This window comes from Ambystoma mexicanum, chromosome 1p (assembly GCF_040938575.1).
Source record: "Ambystoma mexicanum isolate Mex_15411 chromosome 1p, UKY_AmexF1_1, whole genome shotgun sequence".
Taxonomy (NCBI): Eukaryota; Metazoa; Chordata; class Amphibia; order Caudata; family Ambystomatidae; genus Ambystoma; species Ambystoma mexicanum.
Window position 1 is genome coordinate 771,518,128 of NC_090921.1, and position 18,110 is coordinate 771,536,237.

The following is an 18,110-nucleotide window of genomic DNA, read 5'->3' on the forward strand; positions in this document are numbered from 1 at the left end:
TTTATTTAGTTTCTTTCTGGCTATTTCGATTGCGTGCCTCTTCTGTGCCCCATGCCAGACCCTTCTTGGAAATATTTCTGACATAAAAATCTCGGTTTTCCACCTGCTGCGGGCTATGCCATGCAGCGACTCGCAAATGTTCCTTTGTAATTTACCCCTGTTTGTGCTCACCAGGTCGTTCCCTCCGAGATGTATAACTAGGTACTCGGGGGGGGGGGTCCCTGAAACCTATCAGGTCCGACAGCCTGTCGTGGATGTCCCCCGAGTACATCCTCGGGAGCCCCCACCAGGACGTAATTGTGTTCCTGAAATGTAGTCCTTGCTTCTCCTCTTCCAGCCACCTGCCTGCCCGGGTCACGAAAGAGTGCCCCACTATCCATGCCGATTTGTAGAGTTCGGCCTCTATGGAAACGGGGGAGATAAGTGTCATATCAGTCCCTCCCTTATGTATTTTTTAAAACATTGCGACTTCCCTCTCCCAATTCTTCTCACCCCTTTTGCTCCCAGGCCCCCCGCCCATGCAGAGGTCGCTGCTCCTATCCTGAAAGAGTGTGTCCCAAATTCGGCTGGATCCCATCCTGCTTTTGCCACCGCCTGTTTCAATACTGCCTGAAACTGGTACCTGCTGAGTGCGCTGCCGTCCCTATGCATTAATAACTGTCCGTCGACCTCTGGTCGCAGATCTAGGAATTCTTGGGTGATGCATCTGGGACAGTGGTCCTTCTCTCTGATGCACTTGAGATCTATTGCTCTCCCCTTCCGCGTTTGGTCTGTTTTAGATTTCTTTAGCATTATAGACATCCCCTTGTTTCCCATACTAATGTCTTTCCTTGCCAGGCCGTCTCCTGCCACCGTATTCCTGGCCACCAGTTCCCCTACTCTGAAAGCCCCATAGTATGCTAGCGCAAATGCTGCGCTGAACAGCGCGGTTTCGTACGTGCTGCTGCATGTGTCTCGCAGCACTTATAACAGAATTATCAACTTCCCAAAATTTACCGGCCTTCTGTTATCTGGTTTCTTCCCCTCTAACTTCGCCCATCCTCTCATAGCGTATTTTATTTTAGCGCTGTCGGTCGGTTCCGGTATGCCCGCCACTTCTGTGATATATGCCACCACCGCTAGATGCGCTGCTGCCCAGCTTTTCTTTTTCCCTTTGGCAAATGCCCCTTCGAGAAATTCGCAACTTTTTTCTGTTGAAATTTTTTCCACCTCTTTTCCACCTGTTTCCACCAGCACATCTTTTACATGCTTTTCGTACTGCTTACCCGTTTTGTACGTTAGGGCGTTCCTGGTCAGCTTGTCGATGACCCTTTCTTTTCTCCGTTCTTCTCCCACTTCTTTTGAGTCGACCTTGTGGCCAACCGTTCTTTCCTTTCTAGTGCCTCCAACGGGACCCATGCCTTCCGCGGCATGGGCGTTCTTTCCTTGTCGGCGTCCGGTCTCAGCTCCCTGAATCTCTCCCACTGAAAGCGAGAGATTGCATCAGCCACCACATTTTCTTGCCCAGCGATATGCCTCGCCTTTATGCATGCATTCATTTTTAGGCTTTCCTGTGTGATTGCCCTCATTAATTCCAACACTATCATGCATGACGCACTTCCTTTGTTTAACACGTGCACCACCGCCATGTTATTTTACCATACTTCCAACTCCTTGTTTCCTAGCTCTTCCCCCCATGCGCATAACACGACCCATATCGGGAAGAGCTCCAGCAGCGTTATGTTCTTTGTCCATTCCGCCACTTGCCATGTTTTTGGCCACTTGCCTGCACACCATTTTTTCCCCAGTATTGCGCCAAAACCAAGGCCACCTGCTGCATCGGTGAACAACACCCTTTTACCTTCCTCGTTCACCGGTGAGCGCAATATCACCGACCCCTTGAAGTATTTCAGAAATTCTGCCCACACTTCCAGATCTCTCTTGATTCCTCCCCCTAGCCTGACTCTGTGGTGCCCCTTGGTAGCCCCTCTTGTTTTCAGCTCAATACTTCTCTGGAACACACCTCCCCTGTGGTATGACTCTTCCTGCGAAGTTCAGCTTTCCTGCCAGCACTTGCAATTCTCTCACTGTCGCTTTGTTTTTCCCTTGTAGTTCCTTTATTGTCTTCAGCAGATCCGTCACCTTGTCCTCCGGGATCCGACACCTTCCTTTGTTTGAGTGAATTTCTATACCTAGGAATTGGATAATCTGCATTGGGCCCATCGTTTTCTCCTCCGCCAGAGGAAAACCCCACTCGCTTGTTATTTCCACGAATTTGTCCACGGTTGCCCTGCATAGCTCCGAACCTTTGGGCCCGACGAATAAAAAATCGTCCAGGTAATGTACCATCATGGACTCCCTCATCTCTTGTGTTAGTGTCCTTTTTAAAAATGAATTTACCCTCTCAAAGTATGCGCATGAGATGGCACACCGCATCGGGAGGAATTTGTCGACGAAGTATTCCCCCTCCCAATGCATACATAAACATCTTTGTGATCCGCTGTTGACTGGCAACAGGCGGAATGCCGATTTAATGTCTGCTTTCGCCATCCATGCCCCTTTTCCCGCTTTCCTGACCAGTTCTACTGCCTCCTCGAAGTCTGAATATGATACAGTTGCATCACTCTGAGATATGCCATCGTTCACTGAGGCCCCCGGGGGGTGGGATAGGTGGTGTATCAGCCTGTATTCCCCTTTGTCTTTTTTCGGCACCAGCCCTAGTGGAGAGCATATAAATTCTTCGAATGGTAAGGCCGTAAAGGGGCCCTCTACCCTCCCCAGTTCTACTTCTTTCCTGATCTTACTGGTCACTATGTACCTGTTTTTGATTGCCGATTTTAGATTCCTAGGAATGTCTTGCGCTCCCTGCCCGGTAAACGGGATGTTAAAACCTTCTCTAAAGCCTGATCTGTTCTGCCGTTTCTTGGTCTGGGTATTTCTGGGGCCACCTTTCCATCCTCTCAATTTTTACTGGTGTGGCCCCTTTACCGCCCCAGTTCTTATTTCTGCGTCTCATCGCTTCTGCCGCTTGGAGCTGCGGCCCTTGTGCACTTGGAGCTGCTGTGGTCACCCTTACATCTCTCGCACTTGTGGCTGAACTTGCACTTCCATCCCCAGCTACAGGGTACCCCCTTTTCAAAACTCCTGCATTGTCCTGGTTCTGCTCGTGTTGTCCCCGTGCTCCCACTGCCCCCGCCCCCCTGTGTTGTCGGGGGCAGACTGCTCTGCCACCCTCTCTGTGACCCATAATTACTGCTCTGAAAACTCTGGTCTCTATTTCTGTCATAGCTGGATTCGTACTTTCTGCTATTGTATCTATAATCCGCTTTGTAATCATTCTGCCAATACTGCCTTCTCTGCTGTCCCCCTGTGCTCCGCTCCTTGGAATCCCATTCCTCCTTTAGCACATTAAATATGTAGAGATTAAAGTTTTCTTCATCCCAGCCCATATCCGGAAAGCAGTCCATCTCCTTTATGAATTCGTGGTCATACTCCAGCCATGCATCCCCTCCAAACGCTGCGTGGACCTTCAGCACCCTCTGTTGATACGCAACTAATGCTACCCCGTCTTCCGGGAATTTTTGTAACATAATTGTAGACATTATGGTGAAGGACGACATCCAGTTGTCAAAACTCCTTACTACTGGCCCCTTTTTTAGTAAACTTTTCTCGTTCTCCTTCATGTCCTCTAGTGCCACATTCACCCCCCTCTTTTGACAATCTAACAATGTAAAGATATCGATCAATTCCTTCCTCCATATTTTTTCCTTTACTTTGTCATTTATGTACCGAGCCATTGCTTTCATTGACCTGCCCTGTGTGTCTTTACCCATAGTTGGCCTGTCATATTTCGTCATGAGTGGCCCCCCATTTTCTGCCGCTGCCACCGTCGGTGCTGCCCCCGGTGGTGTGTCCCCTGCCACTACATTTGGCCCTGCCGGTGCACCTTGCGGTGCCGAGATTATTGGTGCCCCTTGCGGCACTGGGACTACCGGTGCCCCTTGTGGTGCCGGGACCAGGGTTTCCCTGGGTTCTACTGGTGCCCCTTGTGGTGCCGGGACCAGGGTTTCCCTGGGGTCTGCCCCTGCCCCCCCTGCCCCTCTCTGTTTTTCCCTGCTCACCACTCCACTCCATTTTACCCAAGCACTTAGGTGATCCCTTTCTTCGTCATCACTTCTTGCTTCAGTTGAGGAACTCCCCTGCTGCTCCTCCCTAGATCCCTTCCCCCGTCTGCTCTTCTTGACATTGGTTCTGGGCGACTTACCCGAAACCGTGACGCAATTTTTAAACATTTTTACGATTTTATTCCCCACATTATTATTCACAGTACCTTTCTTTTTATCCTTTTTCTTTCTCTTGGTCGGTGCCTCTGTCTGTTCCTCTGATCTCTTCGACTCCGCTCTTCCCCTTTTCTGACCTTGCAGTACCTTGTCTTCTCCTTCGCTTCTGCTGTGCTCTATGAACAGCAGAGGTGACGTTGCCTTCGCCCTTTCTTCCTTCTGCATTATCTCCAGCACCCATTGTGCCCCATATTCCTTCTCTGCCTTTCTCCCCCATTCTGAGAATTCTTGGGCTCTTTTTGCTCTTCCTTCCGCCATCCTTCTCGTCTGAATTCTGTCAGCCACGCTTCTCGCTTGACCACGGCGAAAGTCCTTTGTCCGTTCGCAGCTGGTACCTCTGGGTCGCTCCTGCTCCATCACCGTTTGGGCGACTCGTAGCCACTGCGTTTAGACGAAATCCGCGAGGTAGAAAAATGTGTGAGACCGCAAGAGCAAACGTTTTTCCTTCCCCTTATCCAGGCACTAAGAGCCTACCCGAGAGAGGTGAGCTCTTACCTGGTTTGTGCCGCCTCTCCTTTTCCAGGCTAACTCATACCCCCCGGCCTTTTGTTCCTTCTTGGGGGCGGCCGGGTTACCCCCCCCTGACCCCTTGCTGTTACATTTCGCAGCTTCCCAGGTGCTGTTTCCTGCCCTTCCTGGGCTTTTGTTTCTTGTGGCGCCGTTCGGACGCCCTTCCCTACGCTTTTGCGCCATTTTCCCCCACCCCACGCCTAAACTCCCAGACCCTCTATCGTCCCGCATTTTATGCGGCGCGGGGCCTGGGTCATTTTACAGCTGTGTAGAGTGACCGGCCAATGGCGGCATCTCTCAATCTCCCCAAAGCTCTACGCTCCACTCCACTTGACCTTGGTTGTCCGCTAGGCACTTGGCTATGTGGCTTTTAATGTCTACCGAAAACAGAGAAGGAGAGTGCACTCAAAGTTAGCTAAATGCCATTAATATACAGAAAGTTTCCACCAAGCTAATAGTGTTTAAACGGGGTGCAGTTTGTTAGAATGGACTTGCTTCCAAATCCCCAATAACCAAATGCAAAGTAAATATGTCTGGGCAGAATCTGCTCAGAGCACAAACACACTCCTCCCAGGGGAGGACCCAAGGGCTCCAGAGGATTCAATGAAGGGGTTCGACTCAACTGAATGGCACAATACACAAAGATTTAATATGAACAATGTAGGCAACAAATGCAAATATTACATTAAAGGAAAGAAATATCAAATTAGAAAAAGCAGGAGACATTTCTTGATGTGACAGCCAATGTCACTCTAGATATGGGGGTCTGGGGGTGATGATGGCCTCAAGCTCTCACAATAGTGAGCATGAGGGCTGTGCACATCATGGGTACATAATTCATGAGCAAAGTACAACACAAATAAAGAAAGCTTAACACAGCAAGAGGGCAATGATGGAACTAGTCCTAGGCGTTTTCGGGGCCCAACTGCCCCATCATCAGGGAATTACCCTCAGTGTTTTCTGTAAACAACAAGAGGAATTGTGGAATGTTAGACCATGTCTCCAGTTAGCATGCAGGACTAACAATCAAAAAACCAGAATAGTAGAATGCCCAACCTTTTAGGGAGTCCCTAATTAGAGAAGACACTGTTAGAAAAGTAGGAACCACAAGTAATTCACACGCTGCCGGTGAATCCTAGAAGGCCAAGAAAAACATAATCTAGGGGTGTTACTGGATACATACTAGTGACAAGTAGGTAACTGTCTAAGGATGCTAGGCCGGGCACCACGAGTGAAAATACACAGCAGATTCCAATGATCAACCGCTTGCAGTGCGCTAAAGGATATGTGTGCAAAGAAAGACGTGGCGTCCACTAAGGGATCCGAACCTTAAGCAAAAGGTCGGAGTAGAAACATGAAGTGTGCCGCTATGCTTACCGCTCGGACCGCAAAGCAAAATCCTTCCCAGAAACGCAGTGACAAGATTTGCAGGGTAGCATGTTTATAAAGGCACTGGATAGGAAACCGGAAGTGATGTTTACATCCGGTACCTGTAGTTAGTAAACCTAATGGACACAGGTCCACCATATTGGAGTGGTGTGCGTTGACTGTAATTAAGGTTCTATGTGATATTTCTGCTTTTTGTTGGTCGTCTACCAAAAAGAGTGATTCTTTCGGACGATTTTAGGCTGCCAGCAAAAAGCGAATATTTCACATCCCCTTGGCCCCCACTCTCACTGGCAGCATGTCTTTGAAAGGGGGCTTTCCACCCCTAAAGCCCCCTTCCTCAGCTGCCACCACCTCCCTCCCCACCCAAGCACACACCTACCTCATAAACACACAAACACGCTACACCCACACACACGCACACACATAAGCACACACTCACACACATATAAACACTTACCTCTATTCCCGCGACGACTCTTCCTGGTCCTGACGTGCCTGTCAGCCCATGCACACACTCGTGTGCGGCAGGGACATGGCAGTTTGTTTTAGAAAGACTGCTGTGCGGTCACAGAGTGGTCTTTCTAAATCGGTCTTTTTTGTATTCGATGAATAGGAAAATACTTTTTCACTCCATACGGTAATTAAAGGCAGGTTGTCTACTAAAGAAATAGGAGTAAATAAGAGTAAGGTCTTAGGAGAGAAAACTATTGGAGAGAACTAGTTAAAGAGAAGGGACGGCCCCTTGTCGAAGTACGTTCAGAAAAAAGTGATGAATAAAGAAATAAAAGAAATAATAACGTTACCAGCGTTTATGTACAGAAATTAACAGGATCCTGGGCAAATTAAAGAAATAGAGGAACTGATAGAGATGGTAACGAAAAAGACAATAAATGGAAGAAAGGGTGTAAAATATGTGGGTTGGGGTTTCATTTGCATGGGCTCTGGCGATGGGACTGCGATTGAGTTTTTTGGTATGTGGGCATATGTCTGATCTTGGGTTCCAGATATGCCTGTCGTCAGGCGGTGTACTGTTGCTGTGTTCTGGTTTGGGTTTGGTACCTGTCGGGGCAGGGGGGATGTTAGGCGTTGATTTTGCCCCCTGCTCATCTGTTCAGTGCTGTTTTGTGTCTTGCAGTCAGCCTGACCGTTCTGGAGATCATGTCCATCGTGGTGAGCTTCTTCCTGCTGGGAATCATCCTCTCCTCCATCTTCGTCTACAGGTAGGCCCGCCACTGCCCCACTCAGCTGTGCTCCCTGCTAGACCACATTGCTCTTCATATCAGTCTTTGGCTAGTTTGTAAATCCTCACAATTTTTGGTGAGAAGGTAATCGAGGCACAGAGAGATAAAGTGATTTGCCCATTGTGATACTATTTGGTCATGTGGAGAAAACAGGCAGGTACCATAGTTACATTGCCAGCGCGCCTTACACCCTGCTGGTCCATCGTCAAGTCTGGAATCTCCTCCCCGCTCAAGGTAAGCCACTGGACTCTCCCTTTTCTCACACGTGACGTTCTAGACAAAGGATACTGCACAGGGTGATGGAACGCAGTGGAAGACATCATTAGTATTACTGCAAGGACTTCGGCCTGACCTGCGGTATTTCAAGTGGGCTGCCCTTTATCTGTGTCCTCAGGTGTTGGTTAATTAGTGCATGTGTGTGCATGAGGTGAGTGGGGATAGCTCAGGGGCAACGTGTTTCTCTTGGAAGCAAGACAACTCACCGCAACACAGGCTCGAATCCCGATCCCGCGCTTAGAAACCAATCTCTGGTATTAAGCACGTTATAAAAGAACAATTATAATGATGGCCTCCCCCGCTGCCTGCACTGCTGGTCATCCCGTGCATCTGAGTTGTGAACCCTTCCACGCACCCACCCCTGCGTGCCTCGCGCAGGCCCTGACCTTTCCCTGTATCTGCACAGAGCATGTATCCATAGCACAGAATGTATTCCTATTACATAAGCTTGTATCCACTTTGCGTACACTATATCCCCCGCAAGGCCTATAACCTTCTCATATCCGCTGACAATACATGGCATGTGGCTATGTTTTTATGGCCTTCATCCATCAGAAGGTCTGCAGCCCCCTCACACAGGGGGCAATGATGTATTCTCATCGCAGTCAGTTTCACCCCATACAGTCTGTATTCTCCTCATGTGACTTGCAGCCAAAATGCATTGGTTGTGTACTCTTGCACAGCCTTAATCCCCAGAGTCGGACTCGGACATCAAAACCCTCCAGGCACCAATGAAAAAGTGTCCCAGATCACACATTATAATTCATTACTATCCAGAACAGACTGTTTGATTACTATCTAAGGGGATGGTGTTGGTAAACTATTTTGCAACAATGCATTCCGAACCCTATATGGTTAGTAACATTGGTTAAAACTTGTGTAGTCATTTATGAAACTGCCCACCTGGGCCATAAAAGTGGTCATTCTGTAAAGAAATAAGCTGTCCCTTCCTAAAATCATGGGCCGACACATCCGGGTTTGCCCTATTGCCCTATGGGCCAGTCAGAGCTTGCTTATTCTGATCATACGGATAGTGTCGTCTTCACACAGCCTGTGTTACTATGGAGTGCCCTTTATCCTTCTTCCATAACTTCAAATCCCACCACCCTTGCGGGGCATGTCCCTGATCTCATGCCTTGTTCCCACACGTTCATCCTTCCCAGACCAATGTTTCCTTTATGCAGCCTGTATGCTCATGCCACAGTCTGCAACACCCTCACACCATCTGCATTGCCATCACATGGACTCATCTCTGTTGTGCAGCCCGAATCGGCCCTGCTTTGTATATATCTCTGCCATGCTGCCTGCCTCCCAGTCTCACCTCCTGTTTCCCCTTTGTAAGCGCTGTATTCCAATGCCACTGTTATTATCCCCATGGTATGGTATGCTATGGTATGGTAATGTCGCCTATACACAAGGCAAGTGTTTCAAAGCGCTCAAGGAGGGAGGGAACAAGGGGAAAATACAAGTCTTTCAGAGCCCTTGAATTTCTGACTGATATAAATCTGCACAGGCAGAGTAAGTGCATATAATACAATTAACAGTGTATATGCCAAAAAATACGACGATTCTGCAGTTTTTCCAAGTACATTAAGGAACCACCATGCAAGGAGGGGAGTCAAGGGAAGACAGATAGACGATCTTCAAGGCATGGTACGGTCCGATCGTGCAAGTGCACAGATGCTACAGGGAAGGGTTTTGGGGGGTGAGGGGGACAAGTGTAGGGGAGTACGGGGGGGAAGTCCAAGTGCGTCCGGTAAGCCAGAAGCTGGGGTAAGTGCTGAGAGATGCCACTCTCATGAGTCATTGACCAAGTGCAGTAAAGATGAGGTAAATGCAGGCCCAGAGGCAAGTGCGGGAGGACTGGCGAGGGTGCCAGGGACCTGTGAGACTACAGCACCGGACATGTGAGAGGTACACCCGGCGGCCTGTCAGCAAGCTGTGTGGAAAAGGAGAGAGAGAGGGAAGGAGCAGAGGGAGAGGTTAGCAGGGTAGAGGGAGAGAAGGAAGAGGAGAAGAGGAATGTCTTAAGGAGTTTCCAGAACTTAAGGAGATCAGGCTCAAGACAACGGGAGACAGGGAGGCCATTCCAGAGGAAGGTCCCAGCTGAGGATAAATATCTCCTTCCAAATCTCTGCTTGGAGAACCGGCTCCTTCGCAGAAGGTTGGAAGTGCATGAGTGGAGGGCTCGCGAAGGACAGTATTTAGGTGGGCATTGTTGCAGATAGGTAGGCCTCAGGCCACAGAAAGCCTTGTGGAGCATGCAGAGGGTCTTGACCTTGATCCTTGCAACCACAGGAAACCAGTGCAGGGGTTTCAGTGCCAGAGAGAGGCGGTCCCTGGGCTTGAGGTCAAGGACGGCACATCCCCAAAGACTTAGTGCAGGCGTATGAAGTAGGGAAGGTTATTTGTGATTGGTTTGAAGCTCTCGAGCTGGCTTTCCAGCTACAGGAAGTGGATGAGGTACTATGGGGGCAGCCTAAAGGAGTCGCTTACCGACACCAGGGACTGATGCAATTCTTCATTTAACTCCTGAGGAAAGCCCTGTTTATGAGATCATGAAAGCAGCCCTCCTCAGGAAGTTCTGTAAAATCCAAAAACAGTATCTCAAGAGCTTCAGAAAGCTTGGAAAGAAAAGTGGTAGACATTTGAAACGTTCACACACTTGTCATTGAAATATCTGAGCGGGTGGGTGACTGGTAACAAAGATGACACATTTAAAGGGATGTACAATTTTGATTGCGTGTGAGCATGTGTTGAAAAATCGTGAGGTTGACCTCCACCAGCATCTTGTGGACAAGACTATCGCAGACCCTGAGGAGCGTGCAAAGGCTGCTGACAGGTTTGTGAGTACTCAAGTCCAGAAAAAGGCTCAGGCAAGCACAACCAAACTGGAAGAGGAATCGGCGGACAAAAAAAGGAAACAAGGATCAGAAGGACAAAGGTCCAACCCAATCCTATTCAAAGGCAGGTCCCCAAAAGAACAATGGGAAATCCCAAAACTCTAATTCAGCCGTGCACACTGCAACGAAGAGCGCAGGTACCCCTAACACTGGGACACCTGCGTTCTCACCACCAAAGGAAGTTTTGTGTGTAAGGAGCAGGGCCATAGGAAATGGGATCCTGCTTGCAAGAGCTTATCAAGCTAGTCATAGTGAATATTGGACTCGTGGTAGAGGCCATCATTAGTGTGGGACTCTTAGAGGAGGACTTCCCACTAGGCCAGGGAGTGGACAAATGTGGATTGGTTACACTGAGTGGGAAAGGTACCGGGTCTCCAGAAGAGACCCCAGTCCCCAATAATACTCAACTCTGTCTAGAACAGGTGTATATCAATGGACACAAAACTCCTGCTGTCCGAGACCCTGCGGCTAGTGTCACTGCTGTCAACCAGCAGTGGGTACAGACATGCCAGTATATTGATGGGCCTCATTGTAGCGTAAGTGGGTTTGATGGAAAGAGTAAGTGCCCCTTGGCGATAGTAGAGTTCCGCTGTGGAGGTGAAATGACCCAACGCTGTGTAGCAGTGAAAGACTCCATCCCTGTCCCATGTTTGTTGGGTAGTGATCTTCTTGATCCCAAGATAGTCGCAGTGGCTACCTGATCAAGGGCCAAAGAGACCAACAGATTGAACACTCTCAGGGCCTTGGGGCCTGGAGTGCTTCCAGAGGGCTTGTTGGAAGGACCGGCGTGGCCGGTAGCCCCTAGTCCAGTTATACAGACTACTAAGTCGACTACTTCTGCGGGAAAGTCACTAGAAGCACTGAGGACCCTACTTTGGTAGTAGTGGACACAGTGACTTCAGAGTTGCCTTGCGCAGCACAGGGACCTGATATGGAGGACCAGGTAGGCGCAGATCTAAAGGGCCTGCCCAAGCTGGATGAGTTGACATCAGCTGGGGGTCCAGGTCAGACTAACTTCTTCATATCCCAGAAAGAGTGTCCCACTCTGGCGGCTCTGCGGAAGCAGGCAGAGGAGCAGACTAAGGGTGAGGCCCCTGGCCTGTTCAAAGTGTACTGGGAGGATGGACTCCTGTATAGTGAGCCAAAAGACTGTGAGGGCAAGAGCACCAGATGGTTGGTGATTCCCCAATGCCACAGAAAGTGCCATTTGGATATGGCTCACCAAATTCCTCTAGCGGGACACTTGGGAGTGACTAAGACACCAGATCAGGTCTCTGTGCACTTTTACTGGATGTTTTCTGGCATAAAGGTTAAGGAATGTGTCCAGTCCTGCCCGACTCGTCAAGCGTCTGGAAAGTCAGGTGGTGCCACAAAGGCCCCCCTTAATTCCATTACCCATGGCTGGGCAGCCTTTCAGGAGAATAGGCATGAATATTGTGGGACCTTTGGATCCTCAAACCAGCTCAGGGAACAGATACATCTTGGTGGTGCTAGACCACGCCACAAGATACCCTGAGGCTGTCCCTCTGAGGAGCATCAAAGCCCCAGTGGTTGCGAATGCTCTGATTGGGATATTCTCCCATGTTGGATTCCCCAAGGAAGTCGTTTCCGACACGGGATCAAACTTCATATCAGCATATATGAAGGCCATGTGGGAAGAGTGTGGAGTCACCTACATGTTCTCTTCACCCTTCCATCCACAAACCAATGGGCTTGTTGAGCAGTTCAAGAGGACCGTGAAAGGCATGATAGGTGGCTTGGAAGAGCACCTGAGGAGAATATTAGATATTCTCCTGCCATGCCTTCTGTTTGCCTACAAGGAGGTGCCACAGAATGGAGTAGGGTATAGCCCATTTGAGCTTCTGTTCGGACACCATGTACAAGGTCCCCTCAGTCTAGGGAAAGAGGGATGCAAAATCAAACCCTCATCCCCCACATGAGATGTGGTGGACTATGTACTCAGCCTTTGGTCTATAATGGCCAAGTAGATGGAACAGTCGACAAAGAACCTAAAGGCCATTCAGGAACTGATGAAGCACTGTCATGCCAGAAGGGAACAGTGACAGTCTGTTCTCCAGGCCAGCGGGTGTGGATTCTGAAGCCTGTCAAACCCAGTGCCCTTCAGGACAAGTGGACTGGGCCTTACTGTGTGCTGGAAAAGGTCAGTGAGGTGAATTATCTCATTGACATGAAAGGACCTAAACAGATGTGCAGGGTCTTTCACGTCAACCGGCTGTTAGGGTTGGCTCTCATACTTGCATGTGTGCTGAGCCAGGATTGATGTCACCATCAGAATGTAGGCTGTGAGTCTGGAGTGTGAGATTAGAATGTTTGGAGTTGAATGGGTTCTAACCCAGGCAGTTAGATTAAGTGAGCCTGGGTGGTGGGAGCCAGTGGGCTCCTGTCCCTTTCCTCTTTATCTCCTAATAACTATGATGACATCTGATCCTTGTAACAGAAGAACCTTAATAAAGTAACCACTATGCGTACCTGGCCTGTGTATCCTGAGTGTCCCTTGGAGTGAACCCTATGACCAAGAGCCGGTCATAACACTGGCTAACACCCCATTATAGCTGAGATAACTTGGTCATGTTTTTAGTGACTGATCCCCTCCCAGACATCTTGACCACTGAAGCCACAGATGGGTCAGTTGAAGGTGTCAACCTTGCAACAGACCTGTCAGAACAGCAACTGACAGACTGTCGCCATTTGCTGGGACCGTTTGCCGGTCTTTTTTCTCTGACTCCCAGTCGCACAGATTGATACACCCATGATGTGGACACCGAAGACAGTAAGCCGGTGAAGAGTAGGATTCACTGGATGTCTGATAAGGTCAGGGACACCATGAAGGAGGAAGGTTCCAAGATGCTGGGAGTGATAGAGCCATTCCACAGCCCATGGGCCAGCCCAGTGGTACCGGTCCCTAAAAAGACCAGTAGTGGGAAGACTGAAGTTCGCTCATGTGTGAAGTACAGGGGGCTCAATTCTGTCACAAAGACAGATGCTCACCCCATTCGTCGGGCATATGAGTTCATTGACAAGCTCGCTGCTGCTAAGTACTTGAGTATCTTTGACCTCACAGCGGGGTATTGGCAAGTCAGCTTGACAGATGGAGTGTGAGATAGGTCAGCATTCTGAACCCCGGAAGGACATTATCAGTTCACTGTGATGCCCTTCGGATTGAGGAATGCCCCTACCACTCTTCAGCGGATGATTAACCAGGTTTTGTCTAGTCTGGAACACGTCATTGTCGCCTATTTAGATGACATTGTTGTCTTCAGCCACACCTGGGAGGATCATTTATCCCATTTGAAACAAGTCCTCAGGTGCTATAGAATGAAGGTCTGACTATCAAGGCCATGAATTGCCAGACAGCACAGGGTACTGTGACTTACCTAGGCCACCTGGTCAGTGGAGGTAAGAAACAACCTCTTGAAGTGAAGGTACAGGCTGTGAAGGAGTGGGACATCCCCACCACACAGACGCAGGTGAGAGCCTTTCTACGTCTCACCGGTTACTACCGGTCATTCATCAGAGGGTATGGGACCATTGCCATGCCCCTGAATGATGTAACTTCCAAGAAGATGTCAAAGAAGGTAACTTGGACCCCTGCCTGTCAAACCTCGTTTCAGGATTTAAAAGATGGATTGTGCCAGGCTCCATTGCTGAAAGTGTCAGACTATGGTCAGGGGTTCATTATCCAGACATAACAGATGATTGTTGGTAGAGACCCAGGATTGGTTCATTAAGGTAGGATTAGCCTGCACCAATCACTGGGGCCCATTTGGCTTTAAAGGAGGGCTGAGCCCCTCACTTAGCAGATCATCTGAAGGCTTTACCAGAAGCAGGAAAGAAGAACTCAGTATTGGACGCTGGATGAAGGTACAGTCTACCTTACAGCTTCTGCCAGTGAAGGAAGGCCAGGATTTCCAAGAGGGAAGCAACATCCCTCCCTAAACATCTCCCAGGGAACAGAGGGAGACACCGGACTCTGAGGAACCATCCAGCAGCTCCGAAAGTGGTACCCAGCCAGCACACAGCGTGCTCTGCTGGGTTCTCCCAGCAAGCTTCCTAGGTGGGAAGTACCAGAGAGACTCTGAACAAAGGAAAAGGCTGTTGCCTGCAAACATTCTCCTCAGCTTTGGGACGTCAGCCTTAAAGAACGACTAGAGACCTGCAAAGAAGCCAGGAGGAGTGCCACAACAAGCATTAACCAGCGTCCATCTTTTAAGGACATTATCGAGGCAGTCGAGCTCTCGAACTGCTACCGACTGCACCACTGATTATTGTCACGCTGCAGTCACTAATGCCGTCTCAGACGCCCTGACCAGCGTTCCAGATCTGCCAACCAGCACAGAGACAATAATTCTTGACCCGAGCTGCCGTATAGGGCAGCCTGCAGTTGTCCGTCCAGCCTCGCTTGCCGAACTGCTTGCCGCCTGATACTCGCAGCTGTCTCCTGTTTTGAACTCTGTCGCTGGAGCTGCAATGTATCCCGGAACAACTCGACGCTGTTGAGCATCAAGAACATCTCAAGCACCAGGTACAATGGGTTCTGTCCCCCTGGTCCTTCCCTTCCTACGAAGGCCCCTTGTGACATTTACGACCCCTTGTTCCCTTGGTGCTGAAACAGAATAACCTTGAACAGTTAAGATTGATTGCTTTACCAGCTACCCTCCTGTCAGTATGCAGAGTGCATCCCTTTCCTTTGTGAAACCGTCCGTCCTCTGTGTTTCTTTATAGTGTGGGTTGCATTTTGTAGTGTGCTAGAACTGTCTGTTGTTTAATAATAAATTATATATGTGTATACAACCTTGACTGGACAGTCCCTTATAACTTTGGGTAATAATTGTATTTTCGCTGTGTTGCAACTAACCATCGATCCATGACCTTGTGGAGATAAGCCTGCCGTTCTGTCCATGTTACCAAAATTGGGCAATGAGGTCTATAATTGACTTGTTTTTTCCAATCTGTTCGGATCCCTTCTGGTGTAACAGAGGTGTGGGGCTGATTGATGGTTTAGAAACCGATATTCATCCCATGACCACTAGTAGCCTGGAAGTTGATTCACCACACTGTGTTCACCCAGAGTACACAGGTCTATGGGTTTGTCTGTCGGTGAGCATAGGGAAATGTGTGCGGATTAGCCCCAAACATTTTCTGAGGTTGACTTCCCATCATTCAATTTCTTTAGGAAATATGAAAAAAGCCCAAGCGAGTGCACACCCGCCGTGTGGATGGTTGAATTCCTCACACGGTGTCCAGTGATAAAGTTGCCTGGGAAATGGCCACCAGGGTGCGACATTTCCCAAAAAATGCACCCTCAGTAAAATCAAACTCTTTGCCCAGATATTCTAGCATTGGAGTTTATAATATAAATTATACCCCTCCTAGAATATTTGGGGAAAGTATTTTAGGGGTCAGGAAAAAAGAATTACCTACCTGCCGTCTTTTTCCAGGTGACATTTCCACATGGAACTTTACTGCCCTACTTCCGCCCAGTACCTGGTTAACACCTTTGAAGAATTTACAACAAACAGAAAGTTGAAAATGAATACGGCAAAGTTAGCTTCAATGTGGCCTGGGGCAAAAAGAAATTAACACATAAATAGCTGATGAAAGGTAGGAAAGCTCCCGAACCTTCTGATTTTTGAATACTTGAGTTTAAGATTTCCCGGATTTCCCCTTTGAAAGACCAATTAGGCAAACTAGGACATGCCCAGGCTGTTGAAGGTAGAGCACTACATAAGGAAAGCGCACAGGTCGCCCCTGAAGAAGTTGATCAGAGAGAAACTGAGTTGGGTCTCCCCTGACGCTAAAAGAGATGTATGTGTAGTTAAAGCTTCTATGCCGTATCAGCAGGAATTGGACGTTGAGCCTGACCTTCTCCAAATTGAAGATTCACCAATTTGATGCACAAAGGCAAGTTTCTTCCAACTTTGATCTCTGATCTCGCGCTGCAAGACCTTTGAAGAAAATGTTATGAAAATTTGATGAGATATATCTGTGATGAGAAATCCGTGGAGCCGCCTGTGCTTTTTTATCTTGCTTTGTCCAAGGTTTGGCTCTTGAAGAAAGAAACATTTGGCCGAATACTTAAGAAGTGTGGGTTTCATCAGTGCAGAGAAGCATGTAACGCTCCGCTCGCTGCACAAAACGTCAATCTGACAAGAGCTTTGAGCATATTTTTTAAATCGTGATTTTAACTGAAAGATGGAGGGAAAGGTCCCAGCGCAGAAATTGGGTAATGAAGAAAGAGCTGCGTTCTCACGTTTTATGCACGCGTAGACAGATATTTCAATACGTCTCACCCTTCCAGTGGTGAAGGGGTGTTATGCTGCGTGTACATAAATCTTTTGTATTGCAGGATTTTTTTAAAAGATACGTGCTATGGGTTGCTTTTACTGCTTGATAGCTGATGGTTTTATCGAATAAAAACATATTGTTTTACACAGTAAAAATGGAAGGATTTCACCGATATGTTACTGTTTTGATGACTTCCTATGCAAGGTCACAGCCATATGAGGGAATTGAGGGAATTGGAATGAAATTTGCTCAAAGAAATGTAGCACCAATAAAATAACCCAAACATATCCCTGGGATAAGCGCACATATCCTTCGTTCGGAGGGGGTGGGCCGAGGAGCGTGGCTCCAGGGTTCCATGAAGCCTGGTAATTTGCATGAAATCAAAGAGCATTTTGGGAACATAAGAATGCCCCCAATTTAAAATGTGAAACATGTGATAGTGATTGGGCATGAAAGCCTCTCTAGGTGTAAGGGAAGTTGCACTCTGTTTTTTTCTTTGGTCACATCAATCTAACAAAAAAAATGTCTGTAAATTGCAGGGCACATATCCAATTTGGACAGCTTCTGAAGGGGTGTGAGGCTTGCTTTGGCTGTTTCTGCATTCAGTAGCTAGTGTAGGTGTCAGACAGATGTGGGATTTCCTGGACTGCCCCCCTGGCTCTTGGGAAAGGTATAGAGCTCCAGCAAGACAAACTTTGCCCGGGCTCCATTTCGGCCTAATTCCAACGCTTGTCACTTCCCTGTTTGCCATTCCTCTGCCAGACCAGTGGGTGGGCTTAGGTGGCTTATGCGTCATCTCACTAAACTCCAGTATAGGCAGGTCTTTTATATTTTCTCACTGTCCAGTTTTGCCACATGCACTTTTTTACACAGGTGCTTTTCACGGTGTCCAGTCAAAGGATCGAAAATAAAGGATCGAATGACCTTTTGCTCGAATACAAAAGGATCGAAAAAAAGGATCGAATTTTTTTTATTTATTTATATATTTTTTTGTTTGCGTTGGTAAAAAAAGTGTTTTTAATAAAGAAAACAAGGGATTGGGGGCAACCCCCCATAAAATTTTTTTTTAAAAAATAAAAAAATCGATCCTTTTTTTCTGTCCTTTGACTGCCGAACAAAAGGCATTCGATCCTTTTGTTTTCCAAACTTTGACCTACAACCGCTTT

General features: G+C 48.2%; 1 protein-coding gene across 1 annotated transcript in view; it reads left to right on the forward strand.

Annotated features, from left to right (window-relative positions):
• NPR1 (natriuretic peptide receptor 1) overlaps positions 1 to 18,110 on the forward strand; it is a 1,222,629-nt gene that overhangs the window by 715,511 nt on the left and 489,008 nt on the right. Inside the window, exon 7 of the mRNA XM_069651231.1 lies at positions 7,354 to 7,438. Coding sequence (XP_069507332.1) covers positions 7,354 to 7,438 — 85 coding nt within the window. The remainder of the gene's footprint in view (positions 1 to 7,353; positions 7,439 to 18,110) is intronic.